Source organism: Gouania willdenowi, chromosome 6 (assembly GCF_900634775.1).
Source record: "Gouania willdenowi chromosome 6, fGouWil2.1, whole genome shotgun sequence".
NCBI lineage: Eukaryota > Metazoa > Chordata > Actinopteri > Blenniiformes > Gobiesocidae > Gouania > Gouania willdenowi.
This window is the reverse complement of record NC_041049.1, coordinates 66224098-66244041: the sequence shown is the minus strand read 5'-3', so window position 1 is coordinate 66244041 and position 19944 is coordinate 66224098. Positions and strand designations below refer to the sequence as shown.

The window sequence follows — 19944 nt, the reverse complement described above, 5'->3', positions numbered from 1 at the left end:
GTTGTTTTATAGCAGTTGATCAACAATGTATTATTATATTATTACAGCACTAATATGAAGCTGTATGGACACAAATTACCCAAAATAAATAATACATTCTTTAATTCTAAGTAACTCAAAAGTTACTTTTTCCAGTAACGCATTACTTTTTGGTGTAAGTAATCAAAACAGTAACTGAGTTACTTTGTGGATGAAGTAACTAGAAACGGTAACTAGTTACTTTTTTTTCAGTAACTAGCACAACACTGGTTGGGGGTTGGGGTCGGTGGCGGGGTGCGCTGGGTCCTCGGCACTTTCTCGGGTATGTGTGTATGGGGGGCGTTGGCTGCCTCTTGGCTTGGGGTCTTAGGGGTGTCTGGGGGGCTGCTCGGAGATTCTGTTTATCTCCCTCATATTCCCACTGCTCACTAATCTGTTTCTGATCAGCTTTGTTAGAAGCTTAGGGTGCTTTTGAAGATCCAACCTGGCTCATAACCATGGATTTCATTTTCATTCATTTTCAGCCATCTGTTCAAAAATGAAGCCTAAAACATTTACACACACACACACACACACACACACACACACACACACACACACACACACACACACACACACACACACACACACACACACACACACACACACAAACATGCACACGTTAAACCAAAGTCATGCCAAAAAGGAAGGTTTGGCTGAACTTTCAATCACCACAAACACCGATTTCTGGACAGAAATTTGTTGCAATACTTTTAAGATGACAAAAAACACAAACCTACAACTAATTCAATACAAAGTCCTCCACAGATCCCACATTACCCAACAGAAAATGTAAAAAATGGGCTTCTCTGCAACAGACATCTGCTCTCAGTGCACCCAGGGAACTATTGATTCTTATTTACATGCCTTATGGCTCTGTTCCCCAGTTCAAAAGTTTTGGTTTTTAATAACTGAAAAACTGTCCTCCCTTTTGGACTGCAGGATTCCTCTCTCTCCAAATCTATCTCTGATAGGAGACCTGACAAAGTTTGTTCTTCCAGCAAACCAATCACAATCCATCCTTGCGACACTCACCATAGCAAAAAACAATATTAGTGAATTGGAAAGATAAAAAAATCCTTAAACATAAACCAATGGCAAAATCTCCTCATAGAATATACTTCCATGGAAAAGATGTCGGCTCTCAGAAAAAATAAAATAAGCGTTGGACTCCTTTTTTAACTGCATTGAATCTCGATTTCTTAGCCTGATGATCTAGCCTGCAAGCGAACTGCCAGCACCACTCTATACTAACACACTAATCAAACTGTAGACCTGGACTTCCCTGGGCTTGTGGGGTGGCCTGGGTGGGTTGTCCGGGTGTCTGGGTGCCTCTGCGCGGGCGTGCATTCCTTCTGGATGTCCTCCGGACCCTGAGCTGTTTGAGTTTGATCTTCTGCCCCCTCCGTACATGTCTGGGTGGCCCGTGGGGCTGGGGGCTTGCATATTTCTCTGCCACTCTTTCCCCTTGCTCTCTGTCTCCCTGTCCCGTCCTCCCCTTCCTTTGCTCTTGCGCCTGCTCGCCTGTTGGGTTGGGCGTTGGGGGGGTCCTGTCGGCCCGGAGTGCTGGTGGGGGGGCTGTGGCTTTTGCCTGAGGGGTGGGCGGGGCTGCGCCGGGTGGGTTAGCTTGGGGGTGGGCCCGTCGGGGGGCCTGAGGTGGTGGGGTTTGTGGCTCCTGGCCGGGGGGGTCCGGGGTGGGGGTGGCGCTTACATCCTGGGTCACTGGGTGGCGGAGTGTTGCTGTGGGCCGCTCCGCCTGCCCGTCTGGGCGCTTCGGCTCCTTGGCTCACTTGGGGGACCATGTGGGCCGGTGTGTCGTGTGTGGCGTGAGCTGGAGGTGGGATGGGGGAGCGTGATGGGGCCCTGCCCATGCAGGGGTCTCCCCTGGAGTTGTGCTGGGTGGGTGTGTGGGGGCGCAGTCTGTGGTTCTTGCCCTGGCGGATCCGCGTCGGGGGTGGTTGGTCTGTTGGCTGGGTGCACCGGGCCCCGTGGGCGCTATGCCATGGATGGGGAGTCTTGGGGCGCGTTCTCCTGCCATCCGCCCGGGAACTGGCTGTGGTTCGGTGTGGCGCCGCACTGCCTTTGGCGGGGTGGGGTTGGTGGCCTGGGGCCCACCGTCCTTCGGGCTGTGCTGCCGTCGGGGAGTGTCTCGTGTCGGCGCGTGGGTGGCCGGAGGGGGGGGTTCTGCTGGCGGCACTTGGTGTGCGGTGGCGGGGCCTGGCTGGGGGTGCTTGGGTTCACCTACTAATCGGTTGGTGGGTGGCGGGATGGCCCTGCTTGGGCGGCTGATAGCGTCCTTTCTTGTCGGGGGGGCCGGGGATGAGATTTTCAGGAAAATTAATAAATGGGACAAGGAACAGGTGATTCAATTTTTGTGATGCTTTGGCTACCAAACAGGATGTCAGCCATCTTGAGTCAAAGGTCACTAATGGCGAAACGCATTTGCACAAACTAGTCTGAGGGTCTTCATCCGATTCGCTTCAAACTCAGCCAAAACACTTAGGACCCACTGAAGATTAAAAATCATTGAAATAATTTGCATATCTCCAACGGTTAATAGTAACTAATACAATAACGAAGAAAGTTACTCAATAAGTAACTAATACATTATCTGAATATGTAACTAATACAGTAACTAATGCAGTAACTAAGAAAGTTACTCAATAAGTGACTAATAAAGGAACTAACTAAATGTGTAAGTAACTAATGCAGTAACTAAAAAAGTAACTCTATAAGTAACTAAGTAAATAACTAAATTTGTCTAATGCAGTAACTGAGTAACTAACTAACTAAGAAAGTGACTCAATAAGTAACTAATAAAGGAACTAACTAAATGTGTAAGTAACTAATGCAGTAAATGAGTAACTAAGTTACTAACTAAAAATGTAAGTAACTAATGCAGTAACTGAGTAACTATGTAAGTAACTAATGCTGTAACTAATGCAGTAACTCTATAAGTAACTAAGTAAATAACTAAAGTTGTCTAATGTAGTAACTGAGTAACTAACTAACTAAGAAAGTGACTCAATAAATAACTAATAAAGTAACTAACTAAATATGTAAGTAACTAATGCAGTAACTAAGAAAGTTACTCAATAAGTAACTAATAAATGTTACCGACCCCTTCCACTCCTTCGGACCCTACGCCACCGCTCGCGGCTTTAATTATTATTATTATTATTATTATTATTATTATTACTATGATGGTGAGGGCTTTGATTTATATAGCTCTTTTTTCAAGGAGACTAAAAGTGAGTACAGAAACCATTATTCATTCACACCAGTCACTCACATCAGTCAAATCAGTGGTGGTAAGCTACAATGTGGCCACAGCTGTCCTGGGGCATACTGACAGAGGCGTGGCTGCCATTTCGTGCTTGCAGCCCCTCTGACCGCCATCAACATTCATGCACAATTAATACCCATTCATACTAGGCAATGTGGGGAAAGTGCCTTGCCCAGGGACACAACGACAATGATTTGGATAGAGTGGGATTCGAACACCCAACCGTTCGGTTACCGGACAAACCACTCTTCCACTGATCCACGGTCGCTCGTATATTATTATTATTATTATTATTATTATTATTATTATTATTATTATTATTATTATTATTATTATTATTATTATTATTATTATTATTATTATTATTATTATTATTATTGCAAATAAGGAGAGGGGCGAGATAAAGAAGGCGGAACCTTATATTATGTTCCGCAGTAGTACCCGGAAAGCACGTGTACGTACAGGTCCCACAGAGTGGAGCTCCGAGTAGGTCAGTGTACGAGGGGAGGACCGGGAAGTGAACCAGGGGGTCCACGGCGTGTCGGGCACGGAGGAGCGGGTTGGACGCTTCTATCGGACCGTAGCGGACACTTGGATGGGAGGCGGCCGGAGCTCCAGGCTCAAATGGAGTCGCTGGCCGGTTACGTGTACAAGGCAGCGAGCGAGGGCCGAGTCCTGACGCTGGCTGCACTGTTGCTCAACCACTCGGAGGACGAGACCCGCTTCCTGCTGGGCTTCGTCACCCACCTGTCCGGACAGAGGTCCACTCCACTCATCATCGCAGCGAGGAACGGACACGACAAGGTGGTCCGGCTGCTGCTGGACCACTACCGGGTAGACACGGAGCAGACCGGTACCGTCCGGTTCGACGGGTACGTGTGCAGAAGCACACGCGCGCACACACACACGCACACGCACCCTTAAACCGAATAAATGTTCTTTACTTGATTGAAATTGTACTCCAGTACAAGTAAGTCATACAAAAAATAATGAAGTACAAGTAAAAAGTAACTCAATTAAAGAGTACTCAAAGTAAAAGTTACTAGTTACTTTCACCCCCCCCCCCCCTTTCTGTTTATTGTTAGTAATAAATAAAAATCACTAATTTCATAATTTCAAACAACTTTATAGTTTGTGGGACAAATGTGAACTTTGGTTAGTTTTTGTGACCAGAGGAGGATGGTGACAGATTAAATGGATCAGCATCTTTAACAAGTATTAAAACACAGCAGAGTACATTCTTCTCTCTGTCTTTGAATTGATGTGATCAGTCTGTTGTCAAGGACAACTGTATTTAAATCTTGTCACTGAGTCTAATTGGCTCTCGTCAATACAAATAATGCCCTGAGATTGGATCTTACACACACCCCCCTCTTTTTATTTGTCTTTGTTGTATCTACTCTAAACAGTTTATCTGACCTGTGAGTAGGGGTGGGAACCTCTGGGTACCTCGCGATACGATACGCGATACAAAACTCACGATAACAATTATCTCACTATATGACGATACTGCGATTATCGATATTTTGGTCAGAAATCAATCTGCGATAATCTATGACAAGAAAAAAAAGGTGAAGTGAAAAAATACAATTTTTATTTTATATCTCTGAAAGACAATACATTGAAAAAGTGTCCTATGAACCGTGACACTATTTTAGTGCAACATTTCTCTAAATAAGTGTCAACATACAAGGGTAAATGAATAAGTATCTCCAATAGTGCTTTCTGTAAACAAAAAATAGGGTCTTTCTTACCAGTGATACCATTATAGTGCAATATTCCAGTTAACAAAATATTGGTTCCTTCAACAAACAGTGACAAAATTTCTGTGAAGACGTACCTGCACATTTTAGTGAAAAAGTAAAAAAAAAAAACGTATTTAGCTTGAGCATATCAATAATCAATCGTGCGAAAAAATACTGTGATATATCTCCGTATCGTGAGGCTCTAATGCAGTGTTTCCCAAGGTTTGTAATTCAAACACAATATTAGCCTTCAAGTTATGTTTATATTCTATCTAAAAGTGTCCCAATTGAGGTCTTTACTTTTTAGTGCTCAGTATTGATCTGTATAAGTAATTGTTTTTTCAAAGCACATTAAACTATTCAAGACAACTATTTATACCAAATGTAAATACTAAAAATCCTAATGTTACCACATTTTCTTTTATTGGCAGACATGGGAATCTGTGGTGGGTGTCATTCAAATAATTAATTGTTTATCGTCTCAAGAAAACAAAGAAATGTATCTCTATGTAGGGCTGCTCGATTATAGAAAAAAAGTAATAATCATGATTATTTTAGTCATAATTGAAATCAAGGTTATGCAAATGATTATTTGTTCAACAAGAGTAATTTTTGTACAAAACAATGTAACATATATCCTTTAAACATAAATAAAATCAAGTATCTTCACTGTTGCACAAAACAATGTCTTGTTCTAGGTTTTCATCATCAAATCCAAAGTGTTCCCATATAAGAGAATTTGACTTGATGTTCACTGTTTTAGCTGTGTTTCTCCTGCCATGTTTCAAGACCACTTGCAACAACTTTCCCTGTGTTGGCCTGCAGGCTAGCTTTAGCTTTGAGATTTAGCAAATAAATGTAATTATGTATAATTTGAAAAGTATGAATAAATACATTTTTAAATAATCATTTTATTGATTGTTATTTTTGTAATCGTTGAGTGTAATAATTTAAATCGTAATCGAATTTTGATCAATTGCACAGCCTTATCTGTATGTATAGACCCCTTAATAGCTGGAGGCAAAAACAGGAAACCCCGCTGGCTAAAGACTGTGAAGGCTAGTAATGTTACAGCTTTAGATGTGGTCTTGTTGTGTGTTTGGGTGCCAGAATAGGAGGAATAATGTTAGTGGACGTAAATTAGTTTTATAGGATTCCAGCTGACACTCGTGCTCAGAAAAACACAAACAATTGTGGTTTTGCCTCCAGGCTAAGCCCCGCCCAACAAAATATGTCACACATATATTTATAAAGAATTAAGGGGTCTATTGGGAACAGAGTTGTGTGTAGGCTCAGAACTACGTAACTCAAACCTGCTCTTCCAGCTGATCACACCCTGTCTGCTTCACACCGTGCAATGCTGCCGCCCTACTGGGACCAAAGCACTGTTCATATACCTGTTCAACCATAGCTTTAATGTCATTATTTTAAAGTGAAAACGTGTGTTCCTCATAGTGTGTTGTGCACACTCAATTATAATTAATCCAAGACACCTCTGATTATATACAACCTGTAGCCCAACAGCTCCACTAACAGGTTGTTCTTTAACACAATCAGAGGGGTTGGATTTTATCTCCTTTACTTGTGTAATATCATATGCTTGTGAATTTTTCTTGGAGATGTAGTGGTTTTGTGGAAACTCATGCTTTTTTTAGATGGTTTGATCTGAGAATAAAGAACCCAGTCATTATCTCAGTTTATACCAAGTGAGGGGTTTTCATTACGTCACCCTTCACACTACATCTGATTCTATTTACGCACTTTGTCGACGCACGCTGCCCACCATGAAACCTACTCAGCTGATTCTTTCCTCTCAGACTTGAGGAGAAAAAACTCTTTAAACACCTCGTGCTGTTCTATGTGGACTTAAACGGTCACTGTGAACACAGGCATTGCTCCACAGCGTACGGACGTACCGTTATGGTATTCATTCTGGGGGACTTGTTCAAAAGAGAGATAACTTGTGATATTTTGCCTGTAATCTGCTCTTTGCTGCTTTGTCTCAGTCATTAAAAGGTTTGGTCTGAAGCTAAAGGTGTTTGCCAGTAGAAAGCATTGGTCATTAGTTTAATTCAGCATACAGTAGCTTTTTTTCACTGTATTGCACAAACTAAACTGTGAACCAAGCTGTTGCTTTAAGGACCGAGAGCGTTTTTAAGCTTTTCATAAGCTCTGATTCTACAAAAGTCAACACTTAACTGTGGTGTATTCTGTGTCTTGCAGCTACGTCATCGATGGGGCCACTGCGCTGTGGTGTGCGGCCGGAGCGGGTCACTTTGAGGTAGTGCGCCTGCTGGTTACCCACCATGCCAACGTTAACCACACTACCATCACTAACTCCACCCCTCTGCGCGCCGCCTGCTTTGACGGACGCCTGGATATCGTCCGCTACCTGGTGGAGCATCGTGCCGACATCAGCATCACAAACAAGTTCAACAATACCTGTCTGATGATTGCTGCCTACAAGGGGCACGTTGATGTCGTCAAATTCCTCCTCGAGCAGGGGGCGGAGCCTAATGCCAAGGCGCATTGCGGGGCTACCGCCCTGCACTTTGCAGCTGAAGCAGGTCATTTGGAGATTGTGAAGGAGTTGATGCGCTCCCTGGCGTCCATGGTGGTAAATGGACATGGCATGACACCCCTGAAGGTGGCAGCAGAGAGCTGTAAGGCAGATGTGGTGGAGCTGCTTCTGGCGCACTCCGATTGCAACCCTCGCAGTCGCATCGAGGCCCTGGAGCTGCTCGGGGCTTCTTTTGCCAACGACCGGGAGAACTATGACATCCAGAAAACCTACCACTACCTGCACATGGCCATGTCAGAGCGCTTCCACGACCCCAACAACATTATCCACAAAGATCTGCTGCCACCCGTGGAGGCTTACGGGAGACGCACTGAGTGTCAGACTCTTTCAGACCTGGAGGCTATCCGAGTGGATCGTGATGCTCTGCATATGGAGGGCCTCATGATCCGGGAGCGTGTCCTGGGTTCAGACAATATCGATGTGTCCCATCCTATCATCTATCGTGGTGCTGTCTATGCAGACAACATGGAGTTTGACCAATGCATCAAACTGTGGCTTCATGCACTGTGCCTGCGGCAGAAGGGAAACCGGAACACTCAAAAAGACCTGCTGCGCTTTGCTCAGGTCTTCTCTCAGATGGTTCACCTCAAAGAGGTGGTGTCGGTCTCTGCTGTGGAGCAGGTGCTGCGGTGCAGTGTGCTGGAGATCGAGCGTAGCATGGCCCGGGTGGAGGCTGCAGCTGAGTCGGAGCTGCCACAGGCCATGCACAACTATGAATCCAACGTCTTCACCTTTCTCTACCTGGCCTGCATCTCGACCAAAACCACGTGCAGTGACGTGGAGCGCGCCACTATCAACAAGCATGTTTACGACCTGATCCAGATGGACCCAAGGTCACGGGAGGGCTTGTCGTTGCTCCACTTAGCCATCAGCTCCACCACACCCGTGGACGACTTTCACACCAACAACGTGTGCAGCTTCCCCAACGCCCAGGTCACCAAGCTGCTGCTGGACTGCGGCGCTCAGGTGAACGCAGTGGACAACGAAGGCAACACGCCGCTGCACGTCATTGTCCAGTACAACCGGCCAATCAGTGATTTCCTCACATTGCACGCCATTATCATCAACCTGGTGGAGGCTGGTGCTCACACAGACATGACCAACAAGCAGAAGAAGACGCCGTTGGACAAAAGCACGACGGGCGTGTCTGAGATTCTGCTAAAGACTCAAATGAAGATGAGCCTGAAGTGCCTGGCAGCACGTGCCGTGCGGCAGCATCAGATCACTTATCGTAACCAGATCCCCAAAACTCTGGAGGAGTTTGTGGAGTTCCACTGACATTTTTCGAGGACAAACTGGATGTATCTGCCTTTTAAATAAGATGTTTATTGGAGCTTTTTTAATTTTTTAAAAAAAAGAGTAATGTCTTTTTTTAAGAGCAGTGGGCGGGCCATCCCTGCACCTGTGAGGTGGATATGCAGACTTTACTGCTGCTCTGCTAAGACAGGAGAGAATATTTAATGTCAGAATATTTAATGTCAGAGGCTGCATTAATGTTTGTATTGTAAGATTACCGAACAGGCCGCAGCAATGCAGCCATGCTGTTTCTATTTGCCTTATATCTGCTACTGTGATGGAACAGTGTGAGAATGAGAGTGTGTGAGGGTGAGGTTCCTTTAGGTCAGGGACACGTCAGCGTTTCCTAACCTGCATCAGGTCGGTTCATATCCCATCTTTGTGTTTACTCTAAATCAGGGGTCACCAACTTTTCCAAAACTGCGAGCTACACCAAAAGTACTGAGTAATCTGAAGGGCTACCATTGTGATTTACACTTCTACCAAGATTTTAAGATTTCACTTTAATTAGAGGCCAAGATAATGAACACCAAGAAAGGTTTAAGTTTAACATGCAACACTTTATTTTTTCTAAATGTATGCAATTGTTTCAATTAGGCCTGGGTGATAAAACTATAACGATATATATATAGAGTTGTAATCACTATCAATAGAAATGATGTGCAATAGAATGTTTGATAATTTAGGCTGTTAAAACCATCAGCATTGCCTGAAGTGCACAGTTAAATGTTCTGAGGACGTTGGCGATTGTCCTTTTGTGGGAAACTGGGATGTCACTCATCAGGAATTCACGCGCTACAGTATTTTCAGTTTCAACCATTGGTTCCTGCCAATCTGACGCCGGCTATGCTGACGTTAGGTATAACAAAAGCCACCAGGTGCCCGAGGGCCCCATGTTGGTGACCCCTGCTCTAAATCATGTGACAGTTTCTGCATTTGGGTCAGCTTATGGTTCAATTGTTGATGGAGCCAAACTCTCATTTAAAGGTGCAGCGCACAATAGTGTTTAGAAACACTTTTTATTATTCTGGATTAAATGGACCTTCCATTTTGAGAGTAGTCACTACATGATGTATTAAAAACAGGGACCAATAGAGTCTAACCTGTGTAGCAGCTGGAATCCTGTAAAAACTCTGATCTTTGCCATACGGAGCCCCAACAGGAGGGGGTGGAGCTTAGAGTAGGTCTTGTTAGCTCAAATGCTAACTTTACCAAGATTGGGGACTGCACCTTTTAAATGTGTGTTATTGAATCATCTTCTGATTTTGTCACTGTCTGAAGAAAACCACAACGTACGCCTGAAGTGAAGCCATAGAAAACCTGTTTGTTCTTCCATTCACACTTTTTTTTTTTATCCCTTTAATTGCACATGTTTGATCAGTTTTTAATCAATGAAAACAAAGCGATGTATCACTGGACACCACTCTTAGTTTGTCGTGTTTAAATTATTTTTGCCCAACTTAAAAAAAAGGTAAGAATTTACATTGTCATATAAAGTGTTCCTGTTCCTTTTCTCTAAGTTGTTTAATCCAACCTAAAAAGAGCCAAATTTGAACTGATGCCTTGTTGCTTGTCGTGTGAAATGGGAATATTTTAATTAAGGATCGCTTTAGACCAGTGATTCTCAAACTTTAGCTTTTGCACCTCCTTTTGAAGAATGAGACATGTTCACAACAAAATGGTTATAAAACTTGAACCTTTATTGAAAAAGTAAAGATTTGGACCATTCTTCTTTGAAATGTATTTTTTTTTAAAAAAAAGTCTACCCTTATTTTATAACAATTATGATAAAGTTTGAGTGCAACATTGCTGCATGCTCAGCAAGGCCATTCTTCCCCCCATTCTGGGAACCACTGATTTAGACAACCATGAGTTTTACTGAATCAGACAAAGCCTTTGTCATCAGCCGGTGTCACTCTTAAATATTAAACCTGTTTAAATAGTCTTAAAGCCAAGGCTGTCAAACTCATTTTAGTTCAGGAGCCAAATACGGAGCAGTTTGAATTTCAACATTATTGTGCCCCAGTTTGAACTTCTACGTATACATAATATACAAAAATATGTAAGAAACTGAACATCCAAGCAATAAGTGAGCAATATCAGTCCAAACAGGATATTCACTTTAAATTTCCTAGATTTTGTGACCAATTTCTATGTAATTAAGGAAAATATGTAATATTTGAGAAAAATGTAAGGATTTTGAAGAATTTTGAGTTTTTTTTCAACTGTTTAACATTAAAAATGACTGCAATCATGCCATATAAGCACCGGGAAAACTGAATATTGTTGAGTTTTTTTTACACAATGTTTCATGTTTTCTCCGTCATTTTAGCTTTCAAACTGGATGCTCCAATGGATTTGGCCCACGGGCCATGAGTTTGACACATGCTTTAAGCCTTTAAACATGTCCCACTTCTATGTGCAGCAGCACTGGAGCATTATTGACTGAGTCAGAAATGTAAACTGGCAACAGTCAGGATGGCCTCTCAACAAAACAGCATCACTGTTACATTTACGAGAACACAACTACATATTTTCACTCTAACCAGAGCACATGAAGCTAATCTTGTACAGTTTTCTTCTCGTTTATGGCCTGGCCCACACCATGCGGTAGTTTCCACAGAAACTCTGAACCAAGTTCAGTTCTGCCATGGAATCTGAAGCTCATCATCACCACCTTTGGCCCCAGAGTGGCTCCCTGTTGATTCTTGTGAGCTTTTCCCACTAATTTTAGAATTTGTAACAGATGAAGTCCACAAGATCCTCAGCCTTTTATTTAAACTATCCTGACATCAGAGCAATGGACTGCTAACCTCAGTGGGTGTGATGTGTCCAATTTTTAACCACACCCCTTTTCTAGTTACTGCTCTTTTCTCCTGATAGGCATCGCTGGTGTCGAAATGTAACTAAACATATTTTTTATCAGCCTACAATAAATTTTTATCTGTTGCACAAACGTGTTGACTGAGAAGATGCTCTTTTCTCCTTTGCAGTGGTGATGCACAGCTAAAATCAGGGTACACCAGACTCCATGGACTAGTATGTTTGTAGATGAGTGATTTATTCTGTACTGAGAGTAGGAGCAGGTAGAGGTTTGCACTAGAGAGCAGAGGAATGAAGGTGAGTAGGAGTATAACAACATTGTGTTACAAAGACATCTGCATGTGACACATGACAGTACTTGTGGTTATTGTGTAAAGTGAAAGGAAAATATATACATATTTTGAACAAAGCACCAGGTAAAAGACACATTTTAATAATCAAAAAAATGTTTTCAATCTTTAAAAGCAAAAATGTAAAACTCAACATTGTTTATAGTTATGCTCAACCCAAATGACAAATGCAGCTTAACTCACTGTTAATCAAATCGGGGTACGTGCAACCGTAGGGGTACGCAGTAGCGCTGCAGGGGGTACTTGAGAGAGAGACAAAGGAAACTTAGCAAATAAAGTATTATCCTTGATCTCACCCCAGGCGTGAAATGAATGTAAATGATAAAAACTATAGAAATAAATCTATTCAGGAGCCACTAAATCAGTGTTTTTCAACCTTGGGGTCGAGACCCCATGTGGGGTTGCCTGGAGTTTAAATGGGGTCGCCTGAAATTTCTGAAAAATTAAAATCTATTTTTGCAATTTTTTTTTAATTGAAACGACAATGTTAAACAGCTGTATTTCTATTTTTTCACATTGTGAATTTAGTTCAACTAAATATATATATATATATATATATATATATATATATATATATATATATGAGCTCAAACATGAAATTAATTTGAGAAAAAAAATGTCTTTGGGGTCACCAGAAATTCTTGATATCAAAATGGGGTCTCGATCCATAAAAGGTTGGGAACCACTGCACTAAATACTGTTTCTTTCCACTTATTTACAAAATGACATTCTGTAAAATGTCACTCGTTCCTTCCATCGTGTTTTTTTTTTTTTTTGAATCGTTTTCCAAGCAAAATGTTGTAGTCAGACAAACGTAGATTAATTAAAAAAGGGGGTACTTGATCCAAAAAAGTTTGTGAACCACTGGCTTAACTGGAAGACTGTTATGTTACCTTTACTGGTAAGAATGAGGGGAGATTTAGAAGCTTTAAATGCAATAAAAACAAAACTTTAATTGCAAATCAAGTGTTTGTCGAGCACGTCAACAAACCTGTTTGACAAACTAGAACAAAATTATTACTCAAGGAAGTGCACCATTTACATAATGCCAACTTACCTTGTTCAGTTGGAATTCAGCCATGTGTGGATCTGTAGTAAGATGGCTGATGGTGGCCTCCAAAGGCTGAGCTTCTTACTGGCCTTTATAAAGTCAAATTTCTCATTTCCTGGTAAATGCGACGCCCGAATAGGAAACGCAATGACGTAACTAAGCACTAAAACGATGGATTGAAATGCTATTTGTTTGCTTGATGTGACATGATTTGTGAACGCTAATTGGCTGAAATCTTAAAGGGATATTAAAGCTGATGTCTGGAGTTTCTGAGAAATCTATGTTTATTTATGATTCTATTGAAATACGAAAAATACCTAAAATAAATACCTCGTCTTTTACTATGGTCTACTGTCAGTGGTCATTCATATACAGTACATTAATGTATACAAGTCCCTCCTTTGTCCTATACACCCCTATACAAAGGGAAACGATCACCGACTGCGTCCAGCCAATAGGCTTCGACTTCCTGTTTTTGAGACTGTCAATCAAAGTGAATGCACACAACAGCAAACAGGCAAATATGATTTTGGCTCTTTCCTGACCCATAGACCTATATTAATGCAAACTTTTGTTCTGCAATGCGCGTGCAGAAAAGTAGAGGCGTGGCTTCTGGTAGAATGGCAGAAGCAGTGGGAGGAAGTGAGGCCGTTTAGGGCGGGACATCGAGACGTTTCTCAGAAATTCCGGATATCAGCTTTAAGTGTGTTTGAGGCCAACAGTTGATATAAATGAGTCCACTGACCTTTCTGACACAAATTAGTAACAAAGTCTTACTATTCAGCTTTTATTCAGCTTTAGTGCATTCATGCGATAAGTTGGTATCACTTAAATGTTTCATTCCAGTATTGGTTAATAAAACACAGCTGTATTTTGAGGTTGGAAAGCATGATGCAGATGCAGAAACCAATAAAAACAGGTAAGGTTTGTTAAGTTTCAGTCAGTCAAGGAAAACCCCAAAGGTCTGTCAGGTGTATAAAGATTTACTTTATAACACATATCAAACACAAAGCTTGGCGTGCAGTCCATGTAGTAACAAACCAAGATTTCTCCTAAATCAAAATGCACTTGTCATTTGTGATGTTTAACCTCAAAATTGTGCACATCAAAGCCAAACTTATTGTGCATTTCTTAGCGTTTAGTGCAAGTTATTCCTCAAATTCACCCCAGAGCACAGAATGATTCAAGCAGTCCATCCAACTGGAAGATGTTTTTCAGCACCAAGTGCTAATCACAAATAAATGTTTTAAAAATATGATACAACCAATCAGTGAGCTGAATTTGGTTATAATCCCTCCTACTCCATTTGCATTAGGTCTACTAGTACTGCTAGTGAATCTTTTGTCTTTACTAGTACTAGTACTAGTACTAGAGTAAAAACAGTCTACTAGTGAGAGTTTGAGTGTACTAGTAGTACTATTAAACAAAGTAATATACTAGTAAAGGTTTTTGGTACACTAGTGCGCTAGCAGACATTACTAGTAAAGCAAAATCCTCTACTAGTAAACTATTTTGACTTACTAGTAGGGGTGTCGCGATTCGATATTGATATCGGTCCGATATCAGCCAGAAAACAAATATTGGATTTTATCGGACTGCATCTAAAATCTCCGATATAAGCGTTACGATAAGTTTTTCTTGTTTTTGTCCCTGCCTTCAGTTGTTCCCACCATATACTGACAGTAAAAAATAACTGAAGTGAACTTGAATTGTTTGCACAATTTGTGTTCATTTGATTTATTTAGATTATTTTGCAGGGTCTCATAATCTATTTTTGTTCATTTATTTTATTCAATTGTAGAACAGTGTAGATATTATGTTGAAGGTTAACATTTATGTAACCAATTGATTAATAATAAATGGATCAGTTTTTCTTATACCTACTGTTGCTGACTATTGTTCTCTGTTTGAGTAACATCACATGATCAAACCTTTTCTAACATTCCACAATACAAAATATGTAAGGAAAGCATGTATGGGTTTGATATCGGTATCGGCCAATACGCAAGGCTGCAATATCGGTATCGTATCGGGAGTGAAAAAGGTTGCATCGGGACATCCCTATTTACATGTTAGCATGTCTGCCTCACAGCAAGAAGGTCTTGGGTTCAAGCCCTGGGGTGGACACTTGGGTCCTTTCTGTGGGGAGTTCGCATGTTCTCCCCATGCTGCGTGAATTTCCTCCACGTAATCCGGCCTGTTAGATTGACTGGGGTCTACAAAATGCCCGTGAGTGTGAGTGGTTTTTTTTGTCTCTGTGTTGCCCTGTGATGGCCTGGCTCCCTGTCCAGGGTGCACCCCTGCCTAGCGCCCAGTGTGAGATATAGATAGGCACCGGCAGACCCCTGCGACCCTTAAAAACAGGAACAAGCAGGTCTGAAAATGGATGGATGTATTTTAAGTCTACTTAGAATACATCTAAGTACAGCTTTCCATAGTGGATCATTTTTAAGCCATGCTTGTTTTGTCTTTTTAATAAAGTTATCATTTCTACTTCAACCAATAATTAAATGAAAACAAATGGCAAAAAGCTCCACACATGAGAAGTTGTTGGACATCAATAAACCCTCATTACATTGATCAGGAGGCTGTGGGAACAATGAATGGAGGTGGTTAGTTTGTTTGTTACTAAAGGAGTGGATAAATCTTCCTGACTGAAGTGCTTTCATGTATCATGGATCTTGGATGAAAGGCTTCTAGGCTGTGATTAAATTAGGTGATTCCTTTGTGATCCTCATTGGGTGGAATCTTGTTTTCTCCGTACGCTCACATGTTGTTATGAATTACGTCCTTTTTCACAAGTCCCTGAATGATCATCACTGACCATCTTCAGCCCCCACCGGCTGCTCCTCCTCGATCTGTCTTCTGCTTCGTTTGAAAAAGCCAATCTGAAATGTAAAGAGACCGTTTGGAAATAATCAGGTTTAGTGACCTTGAAAACAAGAAGTAAAATAGGCTGGCTGATTGTGTGTGTGCTCTGTTTGTACCTTCCATAGACAAAGGACCAGTAGTCCCAGAAGCAGTAGTCCTGCCAGTGAACTTCCCAGGATGATCCAAATGGGGATGAAGAACTCCTCCTCCTTTCTCAGGTCCAGGATGATCTGCAGGTATTAGCAGGGTGGGGGTCAATTACATTTTTCAGTTACAATTACATTTTCAAGTACCCATGTTCAATTACCATTCAAATACAATTACAGTGACCAGCATTTTTTTCCAATTACAATTCAATTACAATTATTTTTTATAGTCAGAAAGTCAATTACAATTACATTCTCAGTTACTACATTTCAATTACAATTAATCACAATTACTGAGCCTGCAAAAAATAACCTAATAAAACTTTCTGTTAGCATCTCTTATGATAACAGGTCATAAATCAGCTGTAAAATACACTAAAAACAAATATCTATCATCTAATATCTTTCCTATCTATTGGTTACCTTGTTAGGCTTCCTAATCAATGAAAATATAGGTTTTGATATTTTTGGTGTGGGAGTCTGAGCCTTTTTTGTGCCAGCATACCCCTAGATTTATTGTTTTTAAATGGTCAAGTGTGGGAAAACTTGATATGAAGCATATTCTAATTTTATTAACTACATATATGTAGAACTGTAACATGGTTCTCCAGTTTCAAATGAAATTATAATTGATAATTTTTTATAGAGAAGTCAATTACCTAAACTCAATTACAATTTAATTACGATTACGACAGCGACACATTTTTTGAATTACAATTCTAACTATGCCATAATTGTAATTAATTGTCAATTACGCATTTACAATTATAATTGACCCCAACCCTGCTTATTAGAAACTTCTACTTCAACAATCCACAGCAAAATAAACATCAGGAAAAAAACAGACACACTTAAGATAAACCTCAGGCAGAAACTACATAAAATACATTAAGCAAGAATAGAAATCAATTTTTGATCAAAACCAATCCCCACAAACCCAAAAGATGACACGATGTATCTCAAATAAGATCTAAATAAGTTTATCAAGAAATATTCTTATTAAAAATGCTTCAAACATTTGTAAAATGACCAAGTTGGTTGCGTTGGACTAATGTGGTTTTATGAATCTATCTGTGGTCAATAACTAAATAGTTCTGTTGGTTTTGTTTTACGGGTAGCAGTCAAACTTTGTCGAAAAGAACAAACATCAACGTGTGTAACGCTCATATGTAAAGGTAGACCATGTTGGTCAGGTTATACCTCTCGGACTGGTTTGTCCTCCTGAAGGAAAATGGGAGAAGATGCTTCCAACTGGAGGGAGGCAGTGGTCACTATCTGCAGAGATCTGAAGCTGACCTGAAATCAACAAGCATCAGACAAATATACTATATACAGTATGTTCTAGACCAACGTTGGGCTGCCGTTATGTCCACTTATTGCGAGCAGATAAGAGACAGACACCAACAGAACATTTGTTTATATTATTATACATAAAGTAACTGTAAAAACTACATTGAACACATAATATGCAGGTTTTTTTTCCTGACGTTTAAAGGTTCAATGTTAGATTCTAACAGTCTTCAGACTCACTGCAAGAAGAGCAGGAATGTGGAGTCTTCCTCTGAGCACCACCTTCATCTCTGCAGACGCTGGGAGGCTCAGTCTGCACTGGACTGCTGTGCTTACACTGTTACTGTGATTCTACGCACACGCACACGCACACGCACACACACACACACACACACAACAAAAGTAGCCACCAAGCTACAACCAATTATATCTACCAAACAAGCAGATTGATATTAACTAAAGACTTGCTTGAATTTGATTTTAACTTGAAATACTGGAAAGAATAGGTGACAGCGTGACAGATAAATAGTGACAATATTTATCTATACGTCTATCTGATTTTGGGTAGAAACGTTGTGTCTTCTAATTAGTGTGATATCAGTGACGTAGCACTGAAACTGTCATTTGTATGATTTGAGAAAACTTTAAAGACAATGCAACAATATAAAATTGAAAAAATGATAATTAATGCGAGGGACCAAGAAAAGATGATTGCGAATAGCCAATTTCAAATTCAACATCTTTTTCAGACAGAGAGCAAAATGCACGCACTCTATTCTAATAGTGCATGTGAAACACTAGTTCCGACCTTTGCGATGAGCTTTCCTGATAACTCTTATAATCCTGTTTTTACAGTGTCGTACCAGCTGAGAGAAAGCAGACAGGTCCTCCACAGTAACAGTCCTGGTTCCTCTGGGATCAGGCAGAGAACAGAAGGACCCAGCTCCAGACTGAAAGGCAAAAAAGAACAGTGACGTTTAAGGCGCTTATCGACCAACTGCTCTTTACCCCGGAACTGAGAACTTTCCCAGGAAATGTCTGTGTATCAAACGTTGGAACCACGACCATCTTATCAGGGCCGCAGAGAGTTCCTACTGAAGGGACGTACTTTTTAACAAGGTTGCAGATTATTGGGGGGCAGATTTACAAAGCCAATGTCTGATTGGGTGCTGTCGATCTCAATTTAATTCATTCAATCTTTAGTTGAGCTTTAGCTGCACTCTTGGAAATTGGAGGCTTGAGCAGTGGGCAGACAACAAGGTCCAGGCGCTGACTAGCTGTGTTTCTATTAGCCTTGGAAATGCGCAAAATCTAAATAGCGCAACAAAAACTGGTAATGGAAACACCTGCATTTCGAAAAAACACTCAAATACCACAAAAAAGTTTTTACGCTTTCATAAGGAGGACTTTCAGAAGTTTCAATATTGAAATGTGTCGCAATAGCACAATGGAGACACTTTTTCCGCAAATACACGTCACAGAATATGACGTACATGGTCACATGACCACTTTTCTCCAAGAAAACATGGCGAGGTATATGTAAACAGAAGAGGAGACCGGGACATATTAGTGCCACATTAGATGTGAAACAACAAGGAACACAGAATGTTATGAGGAGGTTCTGAGCGTCCGTCTTCCTGCAGCGAAGTCTCGCGGGATGAGATTTCACAGGAGTGACGAGGCTCCTGCCCAAATCATCCTTCGATGGAAACACGCTCACAGCGCATTTATACTTTGTCGACATGAAGAAATATCGCTTTTATTTTGTAAAAATCTGTAATGGAAACGCAGCTAATGCCTTTACTGCTGAGGATGAGGTCCATTGTACCATGGCTTTTGCTTCAGGCAGATCACATAACGCCTGGTGGCCTTACGGCAAAACAAGTGAGAGAGAAACTATAGAAGTCGACCACAGAATGCCCGTTTATACAGTCATTCACTTATTTATTCAGGTACGCAGTAACTCAGGTACGCAGTAACTCAGGTACGCAGTAACTCAGGTACGCAGTAACTCAGGTTGACAACAACGCTACACCCTAAGTGGCAAGAACTGTCTGTTTCTAATAGTGGAGCAGATAACATTACATTTCAGAGGAATCTTTCAAATTGTGATACAAGCACCAAAATTGGCACAGATCCTCCTTAGACCTTACTCTTTTCAAAAAGTACGCGCGCCACTTGAAATTCAAGATGGCTGCCATATGCAGCACCAAAATTGTATGTTTTTCAATAAATATGCCCAGACTTGGCCAACATGGACAGTTCTGACATGGAACCAAAGGCTGATGCAATTATAATTGATGGTTCAGTACTGGTGAACACCCTGCCACCACAAACCTCAATGAGTTTTGAAGACTATGCCATGTTAGATGTGCTCCCCAAAGTTCAATTATACTCCACCAAGTACAAGAGAACAGACATCCCTTTTTAAAACTTTTTGTGAGATGTATTCTATGCTGCCATTTAACTATCAGTGTCCCAAAAAGG

At 41.2% G+C, this 19944-nt stretch overlaps 3 protein-coding genes across 3 annotated transcripts in view; 1 reads left to right on the top strand and 2 right to left on the bottom strand.

The window, feature by feature from the left end:
• Positions 1-1276: 1276 nt before the first annotated feature.
• LOC114464292 (proline-rich protein 2-like) lies at positions 1277-3388 on the bottom strand. The gene is made up of 4 exons (XM_028448339.1): positions 3372-3388; positions 2054-2318; positions 1809-1952; positions 1277-1693 (listed from the first exon to the last, which is right to left on the bottom strand). The coding sequence occupies exons 1-4, from the start codon at positions 3386-3388 to the stop codon at positions 1277-1279; spliced, it is 843 nt and encodes a 280-aa protein (XP_028304140.1).
• Positions 3389-3752: 364 nt separating this feature from the next.
• fem1b (fem-1 homolog b) lies at positions 3753-11882 on the top strand. Its single transcript, XM_028450716.1, has 2 exons — positions 3753-4176; positions 7273-11882. The coding sequence occupies exons 1-2, from the start codon at positions 3929-3931 to the stop codon at positions 8906-8908; spliced, it is 1884 nt and encodes a 627-aa protein (XP_028306517.1). The 5' UTR covers positions 3753-3928; the 3' UTR covers positions 8909-11882.
• Positions 11883-15199: 3317 nt separating this feature from the next.
• LOC114464562 (integrin alpha-11-like) overlaps positions 15200-19944 on the bottom strand; it is a 44096-nt gene continuing 39351 nt past the window's right edge. Inside the window, exons 26-30 of the mRNA XM_028448878.1 lie at positions 18321-18407; positions 17698-17808; positions 17368-17463; positions 16138-16251; positions 15200-16038 (exon numbers count right to left, since the gene is read on the bottom strand). Of these exons, the coding sequence (XP_028304679.1) occupies positions 15967-16038; positions 16138-16251; positions 17368-17463; positions 17698-17808; positions 18321-18407 (480 nt within the window). The 3' untranslated portion in view covers positions 15200-15966. The remainder of the gene's footprint in view (positions 16039-16137; positions 16252-17367; positions 17464-17697; positions 17809-18320; positions 18408-19944) is intronic.